Here is a 20,560-nt window from a genome sequence, read left to right as displayed (position 1 = left end):
GGGATTGCTGCAGGCACAGCCTCCAGCAGCCGTGGGTGTCCACCTCCCAGCCCTTTGGTTGTGTCAGATCCCAAGTCTTGTGACCTAAAGTGGTGAGGAAACTTTCCAACAGGCTGAGTGATGCCAGCGACTTGATCGTGCTGCTGCTGCTCTTTCACACCTGCCTGGCATGAAAGACTGGGGATCTTTTCCTCAGAATGAGGGTCCTGCATCCAATGTGTCTGACAGCCAGCTATTCCCCTCTCTGCCAGTGTCCTCCATCTCCATGCCGACTGGACATAATCAAACGTGCAGTGGGGAGACCCATCCTTGCACAGACTAGACTCCTATGGTTTCTTCCTTTTCAGTTGCCAGCCCATACCCCCCGACCAGGAGACTAAGGTGAGGGGACTGGATAGAGTTTTGGGGGTGGGAAAACAAGGCCACAGGCCCTAGTAATTCCCAGACATCTAGTTAGTGCCCAGGCCAAGATATTAGACACTTACATGTTGGTTCTTAGCAACATGGCTCAAGGAGGTAACCTCATGGGACTGACCAAAATACCTGGCCCTGCAGCCAGTGGTAACCAGCATAACCCTGGATCACATTCATGGGCAACCAAGTGACTCGTCAGGTACATCCTATCAAGCTTTGAGGGACCTGCTCTGACCCTCATGTGACTCTCAGACACTCTGAATATCCCCAGTGAATCATGGGTGTTGGTGGAAACATACATATGCCTGGCTAAGAGCGGAGAGGTCCAGGGTCTACAGTAGGATGGGGACATGCCTGCCCCTCAAGACTTCTGCACTACATTTAGCATCTGTCTTGAGATTTTTCTCTCAGTGTTGCAGTCTTGAAAGTTACCTAAACACCAGAGGTACAGCTTGGGACCTGGCCAGGCTGAAAATCCAGAGGGCCTTGTAGTATAAGCCCAAGCAGCTAACAGAGAGCCCTTGACCCACATGGCAACCAAGGGACCTGCTTTCCATACCTGGCAGGAGCAGGGTTGAAGCCATCTTGACATACTGGCATGTTCTAGTCGACTGAATGTTGTGTTATCAAGAAGGGGCCCTAAACGATGACCCCAGCATCTGGAGCCACAAGCCTCCCAGGAAAGTTCCCTATGCCAAGCCAAGGCTGGTGGGGAGTAGGCCTATTCCCTCCAGCCTGTTTGTCAGGATCAAATCCCCTGACAAACTCAGGGACATAGAGAGTGGGAAGCAAAGACATCAGTAGATTTTTAAGACAGAATCTTTGGCATAAACAGGAAAGAATGTAAGAGCCATCCCTGTGTTCAGAGATGGGGAGAGGTATGTACAGCACAGTGCCCAGGATTCCCACATTCCCACTCAGGGGAGATTGGTTATGCAGAGTACCCCTGAGATGACCGTGTTCTCTCTCTCTCTCTCTCTCTCTCTTGGTTTTTCAAGACAGGGTTTCTCTGTGGCTTTGGAGCCTGTCCTGGAACTAGCTCTTATAGACCAGGCTGGCCTCAAACTTACAGAGATCCACCTGTCGCTGCCTCCTAAGTTCTGGGATTAAAGGTGTGCGCCACCACCCCCCAGCAAGATGACTGTATTCTTATTCCAGAACTGAGTTAGTTATGTAGCTCACCATAGGGAATGTTCAGAGACAACTGAGGAAGGTACCCTTAAAATATGGTAGCATCCTGGATATTAGGGTAGAGCTAGGCAAATAATGTGAGCCCTCAAAAGCAGGGCTTCTTTGGTGAGGTGTCACATTCTGAGTTGTGAAGAGAATTCTCATGTCATACTAGCCTGAAAGGAGACGAGAGCCTCAAACCAATAGTCACCCAATGGAAGGCCAGTAATGAAATGGAATCATATGCCATCATCCCAATGGGCAGAGGCACTCTTAGGCATGGCAGGGTTATTGCCTCATCTTCGGGCTTTGAGACCCTGAGCTGGGTCCACCCAGGCACCCAGCCCAGGGAGACTTAGGGGCATCTACTCTGTGACCTGGTAGTGTGCTAGACTGATAGACAGCAGTGGTGAAGGTTAATGGAGGATTTGGAGCCCTCCCCCCCCCCCCCCCCGTTTGCTGTGAGAGCATCTGAATCCCATGTCAGATCGCAGAGGCTCCCACCAGCAAGCTTCATCTACCTCAGTGGTCACAGTTATCTTAGAAGCTTGCAGGCCTCATACTCCCATCTTGTGGCTCTTGTCTGTTTGAGTCATGAGACTGAGCTTTGCACTGTGGTCAGGGTCCTGCTCTGCCTCCCACCCCTGGAGTTGGGTACTGAGGCAAACTTCACCACCTGTCCATGTCAGTTACTACCTTGCAGGATCCAGACATAGAACATATAGACCCTCATGCCCCTGAAGCCTGAATAAGTGGCCCTCCCTAGCATCTGTGAACATCTTGCCTCTCTGGCTTTACCATCACACATCAGAGGGTGTGTGGACCCAGGCCAGCTGCCAGCCCAGCAGGCATACTCCTTGGAGACCACCTGAACATATGTATTGTATACCAAGCACATGGGAGGCACCAGTACCTGTTGACTAGTCTTATACATGTTTTTCTTTATTTAGAAATAGCATTCAAGTTTTCATGATGGGTAGGGAGAAAGAGGAGATGATCTAAACTGAACTGTTAGGTCCAGTGTGTGCTCTAGTCCACATTCTGAGAGGCCTTTGGACTCTCTTCCAGTCATAACATGTGTCTTCAGCATGGGCTTCAACAAAGGCTCCTGAGACCTGTCCCCAGAACTCAGGATGCACATAGTGTCCACCACCACCTCATGGGACGCTGGTGAGGCCCCTCGTGCCCAGAGAGCACTGATGTTCCTTCTCCATTTGGTTCTACTGCATTTTAAAACTGTGACAAGCTGGGAATGGTGGCCCGTGATTGTAATCTCAGTTACTTGGGAAGATCAGGAGGTGGAGCCAGCCTAGAGAATACATGGAAGACCCTGTCTCTAAACACCTAAGACGATCAAACAGTTCGCAGTCCCTGTGGTGTTGTCATGTGCGGTTTGGAGAGCCATTCCAGTGTGAACAGAAGAAAGAGACATGTAAGCTGGGAAGGAGCCGGTGACTGAAGTGGTGGTGTGTGAATGACAAAAGAAAAAAGGAAAGGGCCTGACTGCTCCTGGCTGTGGTGACAGACAGTTTAGTAGACAGAAGGGAGGCATCTGGGAGAGTCCAGAGAGGACACAACTGTGAGCCATGTGAGGAGATGGGAAGGGGAAGAGAGAGAGAGGAGCCAGGTGCAGCAGCCAGGAGGCTCAAAGGGAATGGGGCTGTGAAAATGGTCGGATTATATAGGAAAGGGCAGCACAGCCCCTGGGCTGGAGAAGTTAGGGTAGGGGGCAGGATGTGCCGGCTGGGAGAGCCCTGTAATAGATAGGGACTGAGGGATGCCAGAAGAACTTGGCAGCCAGGTCTGCTTTGATATATTAAGTAGACACCCCAGCCACTTGTCCCAGGTTTTAAACCTAACAGTATATACCAGATACATTTTTAGTCTATAATAAAATAGATAGTCTTGGCTTAGGTATGAGGGTGCACATCTTTAATCCCAGTACTTGTGAGGCAGAGGCAGTCTGATCTCTGAGATTGAGTCTAGCTAGATCTAGTTCCAGGTCAGCCAGGGCTTCACAGTGACATAGTGAGACCCTACCTAAAAATAAAATAAAATAAAAAAGCTAGCCTTAGGAATACTGTATGAGTAAAAATGTATCTATGTAGATAGTTTAGATATCCATGGGTGATGATGTGTGCATAGAAAGTGCTGTTCATATTTTGCTCATATATGTGTATGTGCACACACTGTATGGGTTTGAATATGTGATGTATAGGATGTGTGTATATTATGAACTATTTGTGTACATGAGTATAGCATAGTATAGTATATGCATATATAGTCTATCCATATGTGCATAGACCTTTCTGCTGGATAATGGGTATTCACACATGTGCAACAATGTGTATATGTATGCACATCAGTGCATATGTATACTTTTAGGGCCTGCATAGGTATGTATATATGTTAATGAGTGTGTTAATCATGGACATGTATATGTAGGTACATGTACAAGGTTTAGATGTGGAAGGAGTGAATTCATGAATGTGCATGTATATGAGTAAGCACATGTATCTGTGTGAGTACTGTTGTATTTGTGCATAGTTTCTAACACAGCAGCCTGTCACTGATGCATTGGGACTTCAACCTGTCCATCCAGAACTCACTCCACTTTCAGCAGAGAAGTGGACCACAGGATGCTGTCTAGGGAAAATGGGAGCTTTGCTGTAGCCCTGTCCCATAGTCAAGAGACTACACTATGGCCTCACCACTGTGTTATCTGTGGAGGCCTTCAAATGGACTGGGAGAAGCCTTCCTGGGAGACAACAGTGCCTGGAGTGTCTATTCTCCCTGTGAGTTCTTTCCCATCCTAGGCTTCTGCCTGCATCTTATCACCAGGTATGGTGGGCGAGCATATGGGAAGCTCATAATAACTCCACCACCACATACTCTGGGCCCATGCAGGAAGCCCTGGGTCCCCCTCAGAAGTGCACCCCTTTTGTTGAAGGACTAGTGCCACCACTTAGGCCTAGTGTCTGACTAATTGACATACAACTACCCTGAGGTGCCCCAGAGTCCCTGTGTTCCCATTATGAAGATGCCCAGAGTGAATCTTAAGTATCTGTTCTTGCTCTGCTAACACTAGAACCACTGTGGCTGAGTAAAACTGCTTACCTTTAAAAGCAGCTTTTGAGGCCTTTAACTCCCATCTCAGTTCTGTTTTTATATGCCCAGGAACCAGTGAGGCTCACTGGCCATTTTGAGATGTGGCCACCCTCATATAGAACAAGGTGCTCCTTAGTACCTAGATTGCATGTGTCAGGAGCCAGTCAGCTTCCATGCATCCTTGAGGGCCCAGGCCACACTGGGCAGCTAGGAAGTCTTCACATAACATGCCGTCCTGCCCACTACCCAGGGCTCTGCCTTATCCTGTGGCTTTCATTTTCACTTCCATTTTCCAAGCTCTTTCTATTTTGGCTGTATCTCGAGGAACACAACCTCTACCATGTGAGTTCTGGGGCCAAACTCAGGTTTCCAGTCTTGGTAACAAGGACATTTACATGCTGATCTTGTTGATCCCTAAATGTTTATTACTTTATTTTAAAATAATAATAATAAATTTATTGCATGTTAACTAAGTAGCAGTATAATGAAAAAATAGATTTTTCAAACAAAAGTAATGTTAAAAGAATGGCAACATCTCACATTTAAAAGTTTACTTAGAAGTTTGACTAGACAAGTGACAGGAATGTGGAAGAGGCTCACCCCCCGCCCCCCAGCTATGGGTACTTTGCTTTCTTTCTTTGATGACTTGTAGAAGTGGTGATTCCTTAGCCCCTTACCACAGTGTTGTATTGAGAACATATGAACATACTCTGGGCTCAGACTAGACCTGCCCCATGGCGTTTAGTGGTCACGTTATATTGGATACTGAGTGGGGCAGGTGATGGACATCACTCCAGAGCTCATGGTCCCTTCGTGAGAACAAATGTACCTCAGGGGAGGGCTGTCGGGCTCATTGGACACCTGAATTTTGTGGTTGGTCACAAACACCATCAGATCCAACCCCAGAGAGACAACTCTTTTTGTGTGTCCTTGCGAAGGCTCTGTGCTTGTCTGTCAGCCTGCCTCAGAAGTGGCACTGCCCAAACACTGGCAGCTGTCCAGTAGCACAACGGTATTTCTGGCCTGAGCTCCTATCTGCCTGGCCTGTGGCACCAAGGGCCTGGATACTCACTTTTCACAGCTTTTACTCCCAGGAACCATGTTTCCCAGGGTTGGGGTTTGGGAGGGTAAGTCTTTACTCTGCACAGGATCTGCCCTGCTGTGACTGCAGCACTGATGGTGATGATGTGGAGCACTGCCTGCGTCTTGCCCAGGCACCTCTGCTCTTCTTGTAGTCATCTTTGCCTCATCTGTGCAGGAGGAGCACCATGGAAGCCATTGTCATCTTGGTGCCGTGATGAGTGGTTTTACCTCCTGGATCTTGGAAGGATCCAGGGTTCCTTCACCCTGAGGCTCACACACCAAATTCCATGTAGCCCCAAAGCAGCAATAACCAAAATGCCAAGACCTGTGGAATGGACATTTGGAGTATAAACAAACACCTTCAGGCCCTGAGAACAAATCCACAATCAAAGCCTGCATGAGCCATCCCACGTGAATTGAACCCTTTGGGGTCCTGTATGCATCTCACTACCAGCCACACCTGCTGTGGCACTGAGCTCGGCATCCTCCACCTTCAGCAGGATCTGCTGATGCATTTCTGTCCTGTGTGCACTTTGCCTAATATACAAAGCTTAACTTAGAAAGGGCAGTTTAAGTGCTATGCAGACCAGAACCTTTACTCAGGGAACACTGAATGGGAAGAGCTTCACCCTCACCCTCGTCAGTGGACAAACTTGGCATAAGATCAGTATTTTTAAATGACACGTATGTTTATAACATGGATGTTTCACCTCCAGTAACTTCAGCATTGGAAGTAGCATTGGTCACGTTTGCCAAAAATCCAGAAATCAGACTTATATCCGTGACTTGGAACCCAGTCAAGAAGCAAAGAGGGACTGGTCTGTTGTTACTGGGTCCTGGTTGCACAAAGTCTGTGCATGCAACGCGGGGACAGTCAGTGAACCAGTGGACAGAAAAGCCATGCCTGCAAGCTGTGGTCACCTGAGATATAGTATGAGCAAGCTGTCCCTGACACCATAGCAAAGGGAACCAGGGTGGGCTCCAACCTCATACTTCCAGCCACCAGCACACTTGTGGGCACCTCGGCAGCTAGGATCTTCTACTTAGGCACTTCAGAATTGCTCAGAATCCTTGTGCTCTGTTCATTTTCTTTGACTCTAGCTCACGTGCTCCTCCTTTTTCAGACATTTTAATAGCAGCTAGTGTCTTTGCAACTTAGTATCTGTTCATTGCGTCTAGATGTAGATGTGTAGATGTGTCCCTAGTGAAATTCCTTCTGTGATACACACGCGCCAGGGCTAAGTTGCCCTTGATGCCAGTGCCTTTGATGTGCTGTGTAACCAACATCAAAAGCAGTGCAGGGACTGAGAACAGGTGACCTTTTGCCAGGTGAAAGCAGAGAGGCTCCCTGCCTGGCAAAATGGGGTTCAGACCTTCCACTCTCCCTATTCTGAGGACAGCCTCAATACTACCTAATGACCTTCTTATGCTTGTTTTCCTATGGTCCAAGAAGGGCCAAGAATTGAAGCAAAGGCATGAATTACACTGGTTTCCTCTCCCCACCATCCTAGGCCTGCACTGTAGGACTCTCAAACACAACAGGCTTTGTGCTTCCCACAGTGTGGTCATGGGGGCCATGGCAACACTATTCAAGCCTAGCCCGCCCAGGTCTTGAGCCTAGCCTTGTCATCGGAGCCAGGCAGGCTGCAAGCAAACAGCCAGCAAAGGGCCGCTGCCCACATCCTGACCAAGTTTAAGGGGTGAAGAGGAAGGGAGGCAGCGTGGAGGCAGCACAGGTGGGCAATTGTTAATTTTATCAGCACTGCAATTAATTATGACGATTATTCCCGGAGCTGTATGGAGCCGAGATAGGGTTGGTTTGCCCTGCCTCCCACCCCTTTTGGGTTTGCTTCCAGATAAGTCTGCATGCACAGCTCTGCTTGCATTAATCATCTCCATGCAGCCACATCCAGTCCTTGCACTCAGCTGAGCAGCCCCTAGCCCCTGAATAGAAGATGGAATGAATGACTCCATACCCAGTGTTGGTCTCTCCAGGCCTTCCTGGATCAGAACTTCCCGCTTTTGTATTTTGGATGTTGTAGAGCACCTCAGGCTATAAAGCTGAGGACACGCCCCCTCATCCCCCTCCAGCAGCAGAGTTTGCCTTGAGTCCTATAGGGTCCAAAGGAACATGGAACCCGCCCCAGAACTTGTTAAATGTAGACAGTATTGGGGGATACAGAAAGCATCAATACCTGTCTTTCCCACTGTTCTCTTCTATAACTCAGGGAGTCTGGTATGTCTAATCAGTGACCACCTGCAGATCCTATCCCTGGTGGCATAAGGGTTTTCCTTGTCTCCTGCTTGTTCTGGCTTTACAGGTCTGCAAGCTCTCAGGCTATTATTCCCTGTGCCTGGGGGACAGAACTCCCGTATCACCTGGCATGCCCAAACCCAGACCTCAGTGTTTCCACTGGACTGTGGTTCTGGGCCAGCCGTAGAACATCCGGCAAGGTCTCCAGGACAGCAGGGTCTCCAGGGATGGTGACCTGTGCTTAAGAACCGTGTCAGGGCTGATGTCAGACATGAGATGATGACTTCTAAGAGTGTGCTAAGTACACGGCACGGTAACGGGCACTTGTAATCCCAACACTTGGGAGGTAGAGGCAGGAGTTTAAGGTTATCCTTGACTACACAGTTTAAGGGAAGCCTGGGATACAGGAGACCCTGCCTCAAAAAACAAACAAACAAACAAACAAAAACTAAGAGGGCCAGTGAAATGACCAAGCAGGTAAGAGCACTGGCTGCCAAGCCTGATGACCTACATTCAATTCCCAGGACCTACACGATAGAAGGAAAGAACCAACTCCCACAAGTTGTCCTCTGGCCTAAACACACACACCATTGCATATGTCCCATATTAATAAATGTAGTTTTAGTTTTTATTTTAAACCGATAACATGCTCTGTTCAATCCTGTTTCCAAGTTGGCACCTCCCAGCGGTGCTTTTCAAGTTTGGCCTCACTGGGCTACTGTTGGGCATTTAGCTGGGCACTGGACCTCCCATCTGAAGACAGTATCAAGGCCAACTATAGCAGTAGGCACAAACAAAGGCACTCTGCCTGCTGAGGTCTCACTCCTGAAACCACATAGCCCCTCTAGAAGAGCCAGCTGGCCAGCACCTTGCTGGACCATGGGAATGACCAGTGAGTGAGTATTCTGTTTCCATGGAGACTCCATTGCAATGCATGTGCAAGTTGGAAAGGGGTCTTGAGTTAGGGTGCTCAGCACCTGGTCAAAGCAACCAGCTTCCTGTTCTAACACAGTCCCAAGAGGATTGAACCACACACCCCACTCTCAGCCCCACTCTGACTGGGCCCTTGCTTTTCTCCTTTTAGCCCTCACCACATCGTTATATTCACCATGAGGCTTTCTCCCTGTGAAAGAGACTGCCATGTCTGTTCACCATCATGGAAGCCAGAAAGGCCATGTGGTCCCATCTTGCAGTTTACATCTCTGCTCAGGGTGGCCATTTAATGTGTGTGCTCACGGTGAGATGTCCCCCTGACTCAGCCTGTGTCATGGGTGTGGACTGAGGAGCACTTGAACAAGGTCATTGTCACTGTGATGTACAGAAATGGGATTGGCCATTGGCCTTTTGCTCTTCCTGAAAATGAAAGTATGAGAAATTTTACATTCTTCAAAATGATAATGTTATGTGCAGGAATTACATAGACTTTGATTTTAGCCTAATCTGAGGTAAATTTAATCAGGTAAAGTGGTAATTCCTATAGAAGACAAGGGTCATAAGTCATGGTTTCTATGAAGGATACATGCTTTGTGCAGCATCTGCCAGTTTTAGATGGTTGAGGTCCAGAGATACTAGCTTCCCAGCTCCCTTAGGGTCATGGGAGTGGGGCCAGGCCTGCTGGTGGCATGAGCCCCTTCCCACAAGCACCACCTGATAAGTGGCCTGACAGCCACATGCTCTTCTTAGCTGAAGTCAACAGGGGTGCTTGAGCATAAGCCTGGTGCTCTGGAATTGACATGAGAAAGCACGTTGCACTCTGAAAGACTATCGTCTGAAAGCCATATAGAGTGTGGATATGCAAACACCTGGACCAGCCAAATTCTGGGAAAGGCTCTCCCCTTGCCAGTTCTACATGGAATTCATTCTGCAGCACAATCCAGCAGGTGTGCCCATGTTTTGCAACTGTGGTGAATTGGTAGGTCCCCTGGGTGGCAGGCACAGGAGGCAGGTGGCCTCTTTACAAGGCTCAGGCCATGAGTGTGAGGTCTCTGTGTGAGTAAGGGGTATATAGGAACCAGCCAGACTGACCCATGCAATCTATAGGTATATCCAGGGAGAACTAAGTTTGATGAGGACACTTGAGTTTCAAGTTTGGCATCATATTCTAGAAACCTCACTGTGTGCATTCTTTCCTGGATAGCAAACACCCTTCCCCCCATAACTCGGAGGATTTCTGGGACCAGAGTGTGGTTAATGCTTTGTTCCTTTGTCTCCACAGCTACCCGTACAGCGAGGACTCCAGCCAGGGAGAGCAGTATATGAACACAAGATGCCCTGCATGGTGTGATCGAATCCTCATGTCCCTGTCTGCCAAGGAGCTGGTCCTTAAGGTAGGAGGGAGCCCTGAGCTGGCCATGGAGAAGGACTGCACATGCACTCAGCTGATTGTCAGATGAGCAGAAGGCAGGTGCCTAGTCACCTCTCAGCTAGCACTCAGGCCACTGTCGGGGCCGCTGTCATCTTAGTGGAAGCACAAAGACCCTGCTCACAGTGGGGTCTAGCCATAGTTTATTGTATGGGGTTCTGTGTCCTTGTGGCAGTTTACAGGTTATGTAAAGCAAAACAAGTTGTCATTTGGCTCAGCAGGATTAAGATGAAGGGGTAATGTGCTCAAGTCATAGATAGGGAGGGTTTTCAGATTTCCTATTATTTTCACTCCCTATATTTTACGTAAATTGCATGTTTTGAAAAGTACCAATATCTGAATTAGCTCACAACCCCATCCATGTAAATCTAACAGTGAAAAGGGCAAACTCACGCAGGGACAGCAGTTGGAGGCTGAGTATATGCAGAGCCATAGTCAGACCGAGGTGTGGGCCCTTGGTGAGGAGGAAGTGAGAGAAGGACCTACAGTGAACTGGGGCATTTGTATTCTGCCGCTTCATCCCTACTGCTGGAGGCCTGTGCTGGGGAGGGAGGATTCATCCCTTTGCTGTGCTGCTGGGTTGTACTGTAGTCCCCATGAGCTGCCACTGGCTGTCCCTGTGCCAAACACCCACATACATATTTTTGGTACCCCCCCCCAGCTTGTGGAATAGGCCTGCCATCCTCTACCTGAAGATGCTGGTCTTTGTGTGTAGCCACTGTCACCCAGGTCCCAGACTTTTCACCACTCCTGTGTTCCAGAACACATGGGTGCAGCTGGTGTGCAGGCCTTGGCCATAGAGAGGAGTTTGCAGGGAGGTATGCCGGAACCAAGGGTGGTGACCAGAAGCCTCTTGGATCTGCAGCAGCCTTCGCACACAGCCCTACCTTCTAACCTCGTGGGTGGGGCCTGTGCCCCAATATGCCCTCTCTGTGGAAAGCCCACTCAGCAACCTGAGCCAGTGAGCACAAGAATTAGGCATGCAGTAGAGTCACCCAGTTTTTCATATCGGCAGTCTCAGCCTCTCCATGGGACTGGGGTGGACAGAAGAAACTGATGTCATCCACTGAGAATACATAAGATCATAAAAAGTGCACCTTGTGGTAAGGTCCCTAAGATACATGCACTTTGATTAGGATCGGAAGGCTGCCAGGAACCTGTGAGGTCATGCAGCGCCCTGCATGCACAGCTTCAGGAAGGCCGCAGTGGAGCTTGTTTACATGTGCTCACATCTCTGGGTCTCCAGACCCCAGATTCATAATTCAAAGCCACGTTTGGCAGAACCAGCTCTGCCCTTTATCTAAGCTGAGAGTAAAGCCTTGAGGAGAGTTTCTGCCTGCAGGGGCTGGAGTCCCTGAGGCTCACAGTACGGCACCTCCAGAGTGCCTCAGGCTACCTCCCCAGTACCATCCATCATGCCATGCGCTGGTGCCCTCATCATGTTCTGTTCTGCCTCCTGAGTCCTAAAACGCCAGGCGGCATGGTGCCTGGGAGCCTCGGTGACGAATGCTCAGTGAGGTGTGCCTGTGTCCTGTCTGATCCCCTCTGTAATTTGTTTATCTGTCCAAAGATTATACAGCTGAAAACCCACGATTTTATGCTGCCTTTGTAAATTACCATTGCAGCGTTTGATGGATGTTCCTCCACTTCCGAGGAGTCGGCCACATGCTCCTGAAAGATGGGCAAGTGCTCATGCATGCGGTGCTGAAGGTTATGTTTTCATACTTTCTGGCAGGCGATCGTGCTAGAGAGTAAATCTGACCTTAAGCTTCCTACTGCATTAAAGATAAGTCAGTTTTAACTTTATCGTTGTAGATGCTTCAGCTGCGGGTATAAAACTCCAGCCTGGTCAGAGTTGACTGACTGATTAGCATTGACAAAACCTCTGCCTTCCAACCCAAAGCCAAGGGTCTGCCAGGAAGTACAGGGAGCAGTCCATTAATATGCGTACGTGGCCTGCACTAGGTTAATAAAGCAGGCTTTCAGAAGCAAGTGTAAATAGGGAAAATGGGAAACAGATGAGCTACTCAGATAAGGACACACCCTTAGGAAGGAAGCTCCGAGTGGCACTGTTGCAGGGCTGTGGACTATGTGCTTGCCAGTGGACAGGTAGAGGAGACCTGGGGCATCCCAACCCCTAGGCTGACCAGCCACCCCTCTCCTCTAGAGGCAGGGTTCCTCTCAGCAGAAGAGCCAGCCACATAGCCAGCCAACCTAGCACCCCTCAAAGCCTTCTTGCAACAGCCCCTCCCCTCTTAGCCCAAGGATACCCAAAACCCCCTGCCTGTCCCCTCCTGGCAGGACTACAGATTGCCTCAGCCTTCTTACACCCTCTCTCTCTGTTTGCTTCCAGTCAGAGAGCGAGGAGAAAGTTGCCACATACGACCACATCGGGCCTAATGTCTGCATGGGAGACCACAAGGTGATGTGTGCAGTGTGCTGCTGAGGTCCATGGGCTGAACCCCTGTGGGTGGGTAGTGTGTGGGCATCATATCGTTTCCTTTAGTCTGACTTTAACAAGCAAGCAAAGTTGACCTGAGTTAATTTCATTTTAATAAAATACCAAAGGATGCGTGGATGAGTAAGCAGAAGACATGATCAGTCATAACAGAAGATAATCTCTCTGTGTGGGAAACATCATGTCAGCTGGTTATGGTTGAAGGCTGCTTCTTGAGTGTACTTTGGGACTGTGTTCCTCCCTATGCTAGGCTCTCTCCTGTCAGAGTGAAGTCACAGACCAGGTGTGTGTGCATTGACCATCTGCACAGATTTCCCATGCATGGCTGCCCTGAACCCAGAGTGGCCCACCACCCCAGAGGCATGAGGCCAGGTGACAAATCTCAGCCAAATTAGACAAGTTCACATCCTCCATATTCAAGGGCTCTGAGGGAGGGACACTGCATACCCTGGTCTCGGGTGCATACATCCCTCTGCATTTGGAACTTACTCCACAGTCCTTACACTGATTCCTATCTGGGACCCTACCCTCCTTATAAGCACAAAGAGTTTGTGTGGGTCCTTTCACGGCCCAGCTCTTAGCTCCCAGGTCCAGGCTGTCTCAATCCCTGTTTCATACACACGGACTGCCTTCATCTCCTCTGGACTGAGTTCTAGAAGCTCAGGAGACATGAGGGCCCAGAGTCTGGGAATGTTGGGCAGCAAGCTGTGCATGCTGACATCCCCCTTTTCTCCCACTGCAGCCGGTGTTCCTGGCCTTCCGAATCGCACCTGGGGCAGGTAAACCTCATGCCCATGTGCACAAGTGTTGTGTCGTGCAGTGACGTGGTGGTAAATATGGCTCCTCCTTGCTCTCTTTTCTGCAGCTTTCCTGGTGTGTTTGATCCTTTAACAAATTACTAATTCCACTCCAGGGAAGAGGTGCCAGCGCCATGAGAGGATCCTCGAGAGACCTCCCTGTAGCAGTGTATCGAACTCATCCTCCTAACAGCTGCATCGGAACCCGCCCAAGCATCACCTGCTAGACGGCCGGCCCCACACTTCGCTTCAGCCTCCGGACCTCCGGAAAGCCTCACATACCTCACTGTCGTGTCTGTCACGTGACATTGTAGACATATTGGGTTTAATCAAGCCACAGTCCTATTGCCAAAACTCTAACAGACAGCCGAGCGCCTGTATTTTAGACTTCACAGTTTTCCATTTTTAATGATTGTCTGTGGAGGAAGCTTCTCCATTTAGAGCCCCAGGTGTCCAGCGTCCCTCTCTGCCAGGAGGAGTGTGCCGGGCATTAGCCCAGGCAGCAAGGCTGCCATGTGTGCTCAAGCCCGAGGCCCCGAGGTCTGACTCTACTGCCATGTTACATGGCGTCTGAATCACACTGCAGCTGCTTTCCATTTTTATATATATAAATACATATAAATATATACTTTTTAAAAATAATTTATAAATCTTACCAAAACTTATGCTGAATATACTTTCCAGTATGAGTGCACGAGTGTCCTAAGCAGGCAGAACCGCAGTCTAGTTGAATGGCGAGTCCATCAGCAGTCAGCACAGGTTCCTGAGACAGGGCCTAGCGAGTGCCCAGGGAAGAGGGTTCCTGCGGCATGCCTGCACTAGCAGCTTGTCACTCTCCTGCCTTTTCTGTGTAATACTGAGAACTGAATGTGAAGTTTATAGCTAGCCTGGGTGTATCTTTTAAGAATTTTGTAAACCGTTTTGTCTGTCTTTTGTTACCGTTTTATGGTGCCAAGTATCCTACATTAAAACCATAATCTCGTGGGAGAATTAGAAGTAGCCTCGTCCACTTCCCACAGATCGCTTCTAGCATGGGCTGTGTGTAAACGTGGCAGAGAAGCGATGGGTGATGCTGGGCACAGCCTGTTGCCCTTACTCGCACCCAGCACTGAGTACCACGGAAGGCGCCCGCGGAGCCTGCTGAGGAAACACAGCGTGCTTTTATTGATTTACTTCTGAACACTACAGTTCCTGGATGGGGCGGAGGCGCGAGTTAATGTCGGTTTCCCTAGAAATCACCGAAAGCCGGCCTGTGTCCTTGATGCCAGGGTCGGGTCTGTGACTGCCATGGTCGCTGCTTGCCAATGTGCCATGTCCGCAGCGGTTGTCTGTGGGTTCCAGCTGTGGGTCCTTCCTCTGAAGGCCTCTGGAAGTGACTGCTCGGTTCCTAAGCAATAAAATTGATCATGGTGAAACAGTTCCTGCGCCTGTCTCTTGCTTCACTCTCCGTGGCTTTGAAATGCTAAGTGCCAGAGCGGTCGCCTTTGTGCCCTGTTTGCTCTGGCCGCTTCTCATCCTGGGAATTTCAGTGTCCCCTTCTGCCACAGGGCACCAAGCCCTCAGAAAAATCACCTCAGACTTTTTTACTGTAGTGTAAAAAGCCTGGTCCCTCACTATTTTAAATGGAATTATACAAATGCTTTTCTTTTGCTTTGAACAAAACCTTCAACTAAATTGCTCTGCTCTGAACTTTGGTCGAGAAGCAACACAGAAACAACACACTGCCCCATTTAAGGAAAACAAAAATCTTTGGGTTCCTTTTAAAGAAAGTCAGCCAGTGGATCGAAAGAAGCATTTGACTTTAGTTGATGGCACAAAAGGCAAAACAAAACACTAGCTTCTCGTGATTCTAATAAATATCTTTTAAATGCAGTGTAATAGAAATCTTGTCGTGAATAGCTCATGTTGAAATTACACAATTAACCATCAGTGCATTAAAAGGTGCAGCTGTGCAGGGCGGAGTGAACCAAAGCTGAAGGGGTGTTTACCCGGCTCCAGGGAATTGTAACCCTGAAAGGGTCTACCGTGGAGGGGAGCCAGGCTCTTCCCTGCCTGGGCACGAGCTGCTCAGGTAGGAGTGACCTTCGCTGAGGGCCCTCTGAGAAACCAGTGGCGGGTGTCAGGATGGCTAAAACAGGCTGAAGGCTTTTGAGCTGCATGGGCGGGGATTTTCACCATCTCTGCAGCCCTGCTTAAAGCCCTGCATTCTCCCAATGAGATTCTGTTAAGACTGATAGCCTGGGGCCCGGTGGAGCGTGCAGAGCCTCAGGCCTTATTACCCGCAGCTGGACTTTAGTAAGTACTTATATTCAAAATATTTAGAATTTTGGCTAAATGGAATAATCATTATGAAATACTTGTGATAGAACGCAGCCCACACTTGAGACAGTGCTGATTTGGCCCGAACCAGGACAAGGGCACCGAAAAACAGGGCACACTCATTGTCCCAGCTTGCACAAAAAGAAAAAAGAAAAAAAATTAAAAAGTAGCGCGAGGGCGCCCGCTGCTTGCAGTGCAGACAAGCCTTGCTGGACTTTGGGGCCCCCTTCAAGTGTGGTTGAATGTCTGTCCCAACTTCATCCATTTGAGTCAGCATTAAACATCTCCGGTAGGGGTGCAGTGGATGCCATACTTCTGGCCACAGGAATTAGAAACCATACCTGCTTTGGGGTCTCTTCCACCGAGTTCCCTGCTGGTCCGGCTCGTTCAAGCACTGAGCTGCCATGTTCTTCCCTTCTCGGGGCGATGAAAACTGCCTTTGCTTGGCCTGGGCTCCAGACGCTCAAGTCTCACCAGGTCCATTCTCCTGTAAGCGGCCATCGCACAGCTCTGGGACCATCACCATGCGCTCAGCCTCTGAACCCAAGGCGCACACGGGCCCCGGGTCGTCATCAAGCACTGCCGTGCCCCACTGCACCAGGCCCTGGCGCCCACAGGGGGAACAGGTGGGGTCCGGAGGGTCCTGCCGCCTGCCCGCCCGCTGGCATCAGCTCCGTAAGGAAGAAACACGATGTGCAGCCTTGGGAGCCACAACTCCGACGGGGACGTGTTAAATAATTTATTGATTATACAAAGTGACCGGCCCAAACCCCGCACTCCGCACCTCACGCCGAGGCCGCGCCAATGTCCGCTTTATAACTTATTCTGTAAAAATATATATACACACTGCGGCTGGGCGGCTGGCGTCGGGGCATGCCGCGCGCCCCGGTTCCCGGGTTCTCTGGCCTGGCCGCATCCTCACAAGGCGTCCCCCGCGCTGCCGCCGCACGGGCTAACCAGCGCCAAGTTCGAGGGTTTGTGCTTTTTGAGTAGCCGCGTGATCTTCTCGTCGTCGGAGTTGGGGTCCAGGGGCCGGTTGTACTCGTCATCCTCCTCCGCGTCTGAGCCACCCACCTTCAGCTTCTCGGCATCCGAGTCCTGCTTCTTTTTAGCCGACGCCATCTCTGCCGCGTGTCGCTTGCGCCACTTGGTCCGCCGATTCTGGAACCACACCTGGGGGGTTGGGGAGGGACCATGAGGCGGGCACCGAGGCTCGCCACACCAGACCAGCACTCCGGACCCGCCTGGCACCAGCGCTTTCCGCGGTCAGGCCGCAGCCGAACGGCCGCTCTCCCGCCGTTCGCAGGACGCGGGCTTCTGCCCCGCCACAACACTGCTGGACCCCGGCCCATTCGAGCTCACCTTCACCTGGCTCTCGGTCATTCCCAGAGAGTAGGCAAGCCGCGCGCGCTCTGGGCCTGCCAGGTACTTGGTCTGCTCGAAAGTCTTCTCCAGCGCGAAGATCTGCTGGCCCGAGAAAGTCGGCCGCGAGTGTTTCTTCTTGCCATCCTTGTCCAGGACCCCTCCGGCTTGGGCTGCGAAGAAGAGCCGGTGAGCGCCGTCCACGGCCCGCGCCCAGCCCCGCTCCTCACCGCAACCCGCGCGGGTCACTTACCCGAGCCGGTCAGGCGCGGGTCCCTCCATGGAGAGCCCTGCACCACCCCGGGCCAGAAGATGGGCGGGCGCCCAGGCAATTCCGCCAGCGGCTTGGGGTAGCCCCGTGCCACGGCGGCCGCGGGCCCAAAGTAGACACCTGCCGACGAGGCGAGCCCGTTGAGGCGGGGCAGACCTCCCAGGAGGCCGCCACCCGTTGCACCCACCGGCCGCCCCAGAATGTCGCTGATGCCGTGAGGAGTACCTAGAGGCAACTGCGCACCAAGGCTGCTTAGGGTGGGCGCCTTGAAGCCCGCCGGACCCTGCAGCGCGTAGGGGAACAGAGACGTCTTCATCTCAGCCATGTTGTGCAGCGCAGCCAGCGGCGCGCTGCTCAGCACGAACGCGCCCGGGCGGTTAGCGTCCATGGGCGCCGCCGCCGCCGACCCGGGCTCCCATCCGGGCCCCGCTGCCACAGCCCGCGCCCTCCGACTCCGGAAGTTTGAGCGCAGCGCCGACGAGCGCCGGCTGCACTGGGACGCGTGGAACGCGTTCAGACGAACGCCGACGGCCCCCTCGGGAAAGCAGGAGGACCGACGGCTGCAGCGCGAAATGGGCAGCGGACAGAAAGAAGGCAGGGATACTAAGATCGGCGGCAGCCGCGGTGCCTGCTCCGGGGCAGGTCGGAGCGGCGCCGCACGGGACGGATGCACTGATAACCGCGGGGCTTGGGCGCGGCGCGCGCGCTGATTGGCTGTAGGCACTGGCGACCAAGCCATTGGCCAACGTCCCGCCCGTCTGCGCGCGCCCCCGCCGGCCATGCACTCCATGAAGGGCCCATTAGCGCGGCAGGTGCCTCCGGGGCTGTAAATTTGCCCCCTGATTTATCTTCCCAGAGATGAAATAAATCCCGTTGGATGGGAGTTTAGTTAGGCAAAGGTTTTAATGAGAAAATCAGGAAAAAATACGAGAACATATTTTATCAACCGAAAGAATGTAGATTTCAAGATCCACTCCGCAAGCTCAGTACGCCTAGCTCAGGGAAAAGCCTGGGAGGGCTGGATGCCACAGGTCCACGGGGCTCCATCCTGGAACAGAGCACAAGCCCCGTACTGCAAGTTCCTTAGCCTCCCCAACTTGTGGTGGTGCCAGCTGAAGTGAACTTGTGGGTATCACTTTCCTGAATGCAAAGAGTGGAGTCTAGTGACCAAATGGTTATGTTTGGCTCTCTCAGATCTACCAAAATCCGCCAACTGACATTGGCTCCAGGCAATGTCCGGGCAAGGCCGGTGGCCCTGGTAATATGCACATGCCTGTTAGATTACATTGCCCAGCCCCGCGGTTCCCAACTCCTTATAGTTGGGTGAGGAATCAACCTTCCCTTCGAGGTTTTCTGATTATTAGGCATTCACCTGCGAGGTTACTTGAGCCAGACTTTGAGATTCAGAGCCAGGATTCGCCTGCCCGTGGGTTTCCAACTAGTTGATCAGGCAGCGAGGCCCAGGATGCAGGCAGCGACCTCGGAATTCAAGATCCAAGACGAAAAGATCACCACACTCAATGACTTAAGATGATGCGTGTGCGCTTGCAGTCTAGAAGGCAGAACAGGGACTATAGACTGGCCTGTGGGGTTCACTTGGCTCTAAATCGTTTTCTAGTACAGCGGCCTCTCACTCCATAGAATTGCTGGGGTGGATGAAATTGTAGCGGGCTAGAGCAGAGCCAGGTAGACTATGAGAAGAATGCACACTGACTCTTTCTTTCGTCCTCTTGGGTGGCGCTTCCGGTTAACCGTGTAATAACTACTAGTGATTGTGATACAACCTGTGGGATCAGAACCACAGATCCTGTCCTGGGATCTAGAGGCCCTGTGCCTTTGTGGGGCAGATTGTTAATAACGACTTCCCCTTTTTGTCCTGGTCTCCAGGGTTTCTTTGTCATGGAAGAAAATGATCCCAGTGGCTCCACGTAGGGGCCTAACGTCCATTCCCGCTGCTCCCCTTACAAATTCGTTTTCGTTTTCTCACAGTTAGTGTCAGGGTCTTGACGCCTCGGGTCTCCAACAGGTCAAGGCTTGAAAAGTCATTCTATGGTGGGAATTGGAAATAAGCTCTGTGTTGGCCCCCCGGGCTCCTGCACAACCTGGCAACTGAAAGACTTGGCTCGTGGCCCCTAGCGCCTAGAGATTTCAGCGTAGTGGATTCCTAGGCTGAATCTGCACTCTCAGGATCGGATTGAGCGCGGCTAGCGATCAGTGGGAGTTGAGTTGCCTCCAGCGCACAGGCGCAGAACACACCGCCCTCTGGACCCCTGGGCTGTTGATGGTTGGTATCCAGCCTTTAGACCGGCCATTTGCCTCACTTTTGCTCCACTTTGGTTACGATCTCGGTGCTCTCCGAGGATCTGAAGGACAGTCCGTGGTAGAGTGCGGACTTTGCTGGGCTCGCGGGAAACTACGAGGGAGTTCAGAGACTCCAGGTCTTGCGAAGAGGGAGCCAGAGCTGGGAGCAGCGTAGGGATGGGGCGGGAGAATGCAGGGCGGGACGAGTGGGAGGTGCTGAAACCTCCTACCCCACTTCAAGTATACACTGAACATAGAAGCGGGCTAGGAAGACAGCGGGTCCTCGAAAAAAGTATTCGGAAAGGCGCACCGCGAGACAGGGCTGGTGTGCGCTGACCTTTCGCATGCTCGCGGAGCCCCCGGTTGTGAGGCGGGAGGAGTGCCGCAGTTCCAGTCTGATTTTTTCACAGGCATGTCCTAGCCTCGTTAAACCTAGGAATCGAGAAATTCAGCGGCCCTGGATCTGTGTACACCTCCCGGCCCGCTCCACTGGGTCTGACACCCGCATTCTGTCTGGATACACATTGCGTTGCTCTCTCTGGGATCAGAGACTCGGGGTGCAGTGAGGCCAGTGTGCCCGATGAATGAAGCTGGAGCACTGGGGTACGGGATGAGGAGAGGAGTGCGTTGTGTTACTCTCTGTAGGCGCTGTCTTACCTAG

The 20,560-nt window shown here is 51.4% G+C and overlaps 2 protein-coding genes across 2 annotated transcripts in view; one reads left to right on the top strand and one right to left on the bottom strand.

The window, feature by feature from the left end:
• Inpp5a (inositol polyphosphate-5-phosphatase A) overlaps positions 1–15,066 on the top strand; it is a 189,244-nt gene extending 174,178 nt beyond the window's left edge. Inside the window, exons 13-16 of the mRNA XM_087908310.1 lie at positions 10,245–10,356; positions 12,745–12,813; positions 13,592–13,679; positions 13,763–15,066. Coding sequence (XP_087764436.1) covers positions 10,245–10,356; positions 12,745–12,813; positions 13,592–13,672 — 262 coding nt within the window. The 3' untranslated portion in view covers positions 13,673–13,679; positions 13,763–15,066. The remainder of the gene's footprint in view (positions 1–10,244; positions 10,357–12,744; positions 12,814–13,591; positions 13,680–13,762) is intronic.
• A 1,623-nt stretch (positions 15,067–16,689) lies between these two features.
• Nkx6-2 (NK6 homeobox 2) lies at positions 16,690–18,237 on the bottom strand. Its single transcript, XM_048455289.3, has 3 exons — positions 17,581–18,237; positions 17,328–17,500; positions 16,690–17,138 (listed from the first exon to the last, which is right to left on the bottom strand). The coding sequence occupies exons 1-3, from the start codon at positions 17,984–17,986 to the stop codon at positions 16,884–16,886; spliced, it is 834 nt and encodes a 277-aa protein (XP_048311246.3). The 5' UTR covers positions 17,987–18,237; the 3' UTR covers positions 16,690–16,883.
• Positions 18,238–20,560: the final 2,323 nt, after the last annotated feature.

This window comes from Myodes glareolus, chromosome 7 (assembly GCF_982192425.1).
Source record: "Myodes glareolus chromosome 7, mMyoGla1.1, whole genome shotgun sequence".
Lineage (NCBI taxonomy): Eukaryota > Metazoa > Chordata > Mammalia > Rodentia > Cricetidae > Myodes > Myodes glareolus.
Note: the sequence above shows the minus strand (reverse complement) of the source record. Positions and strands in the feature narration are given on the sequence as shown.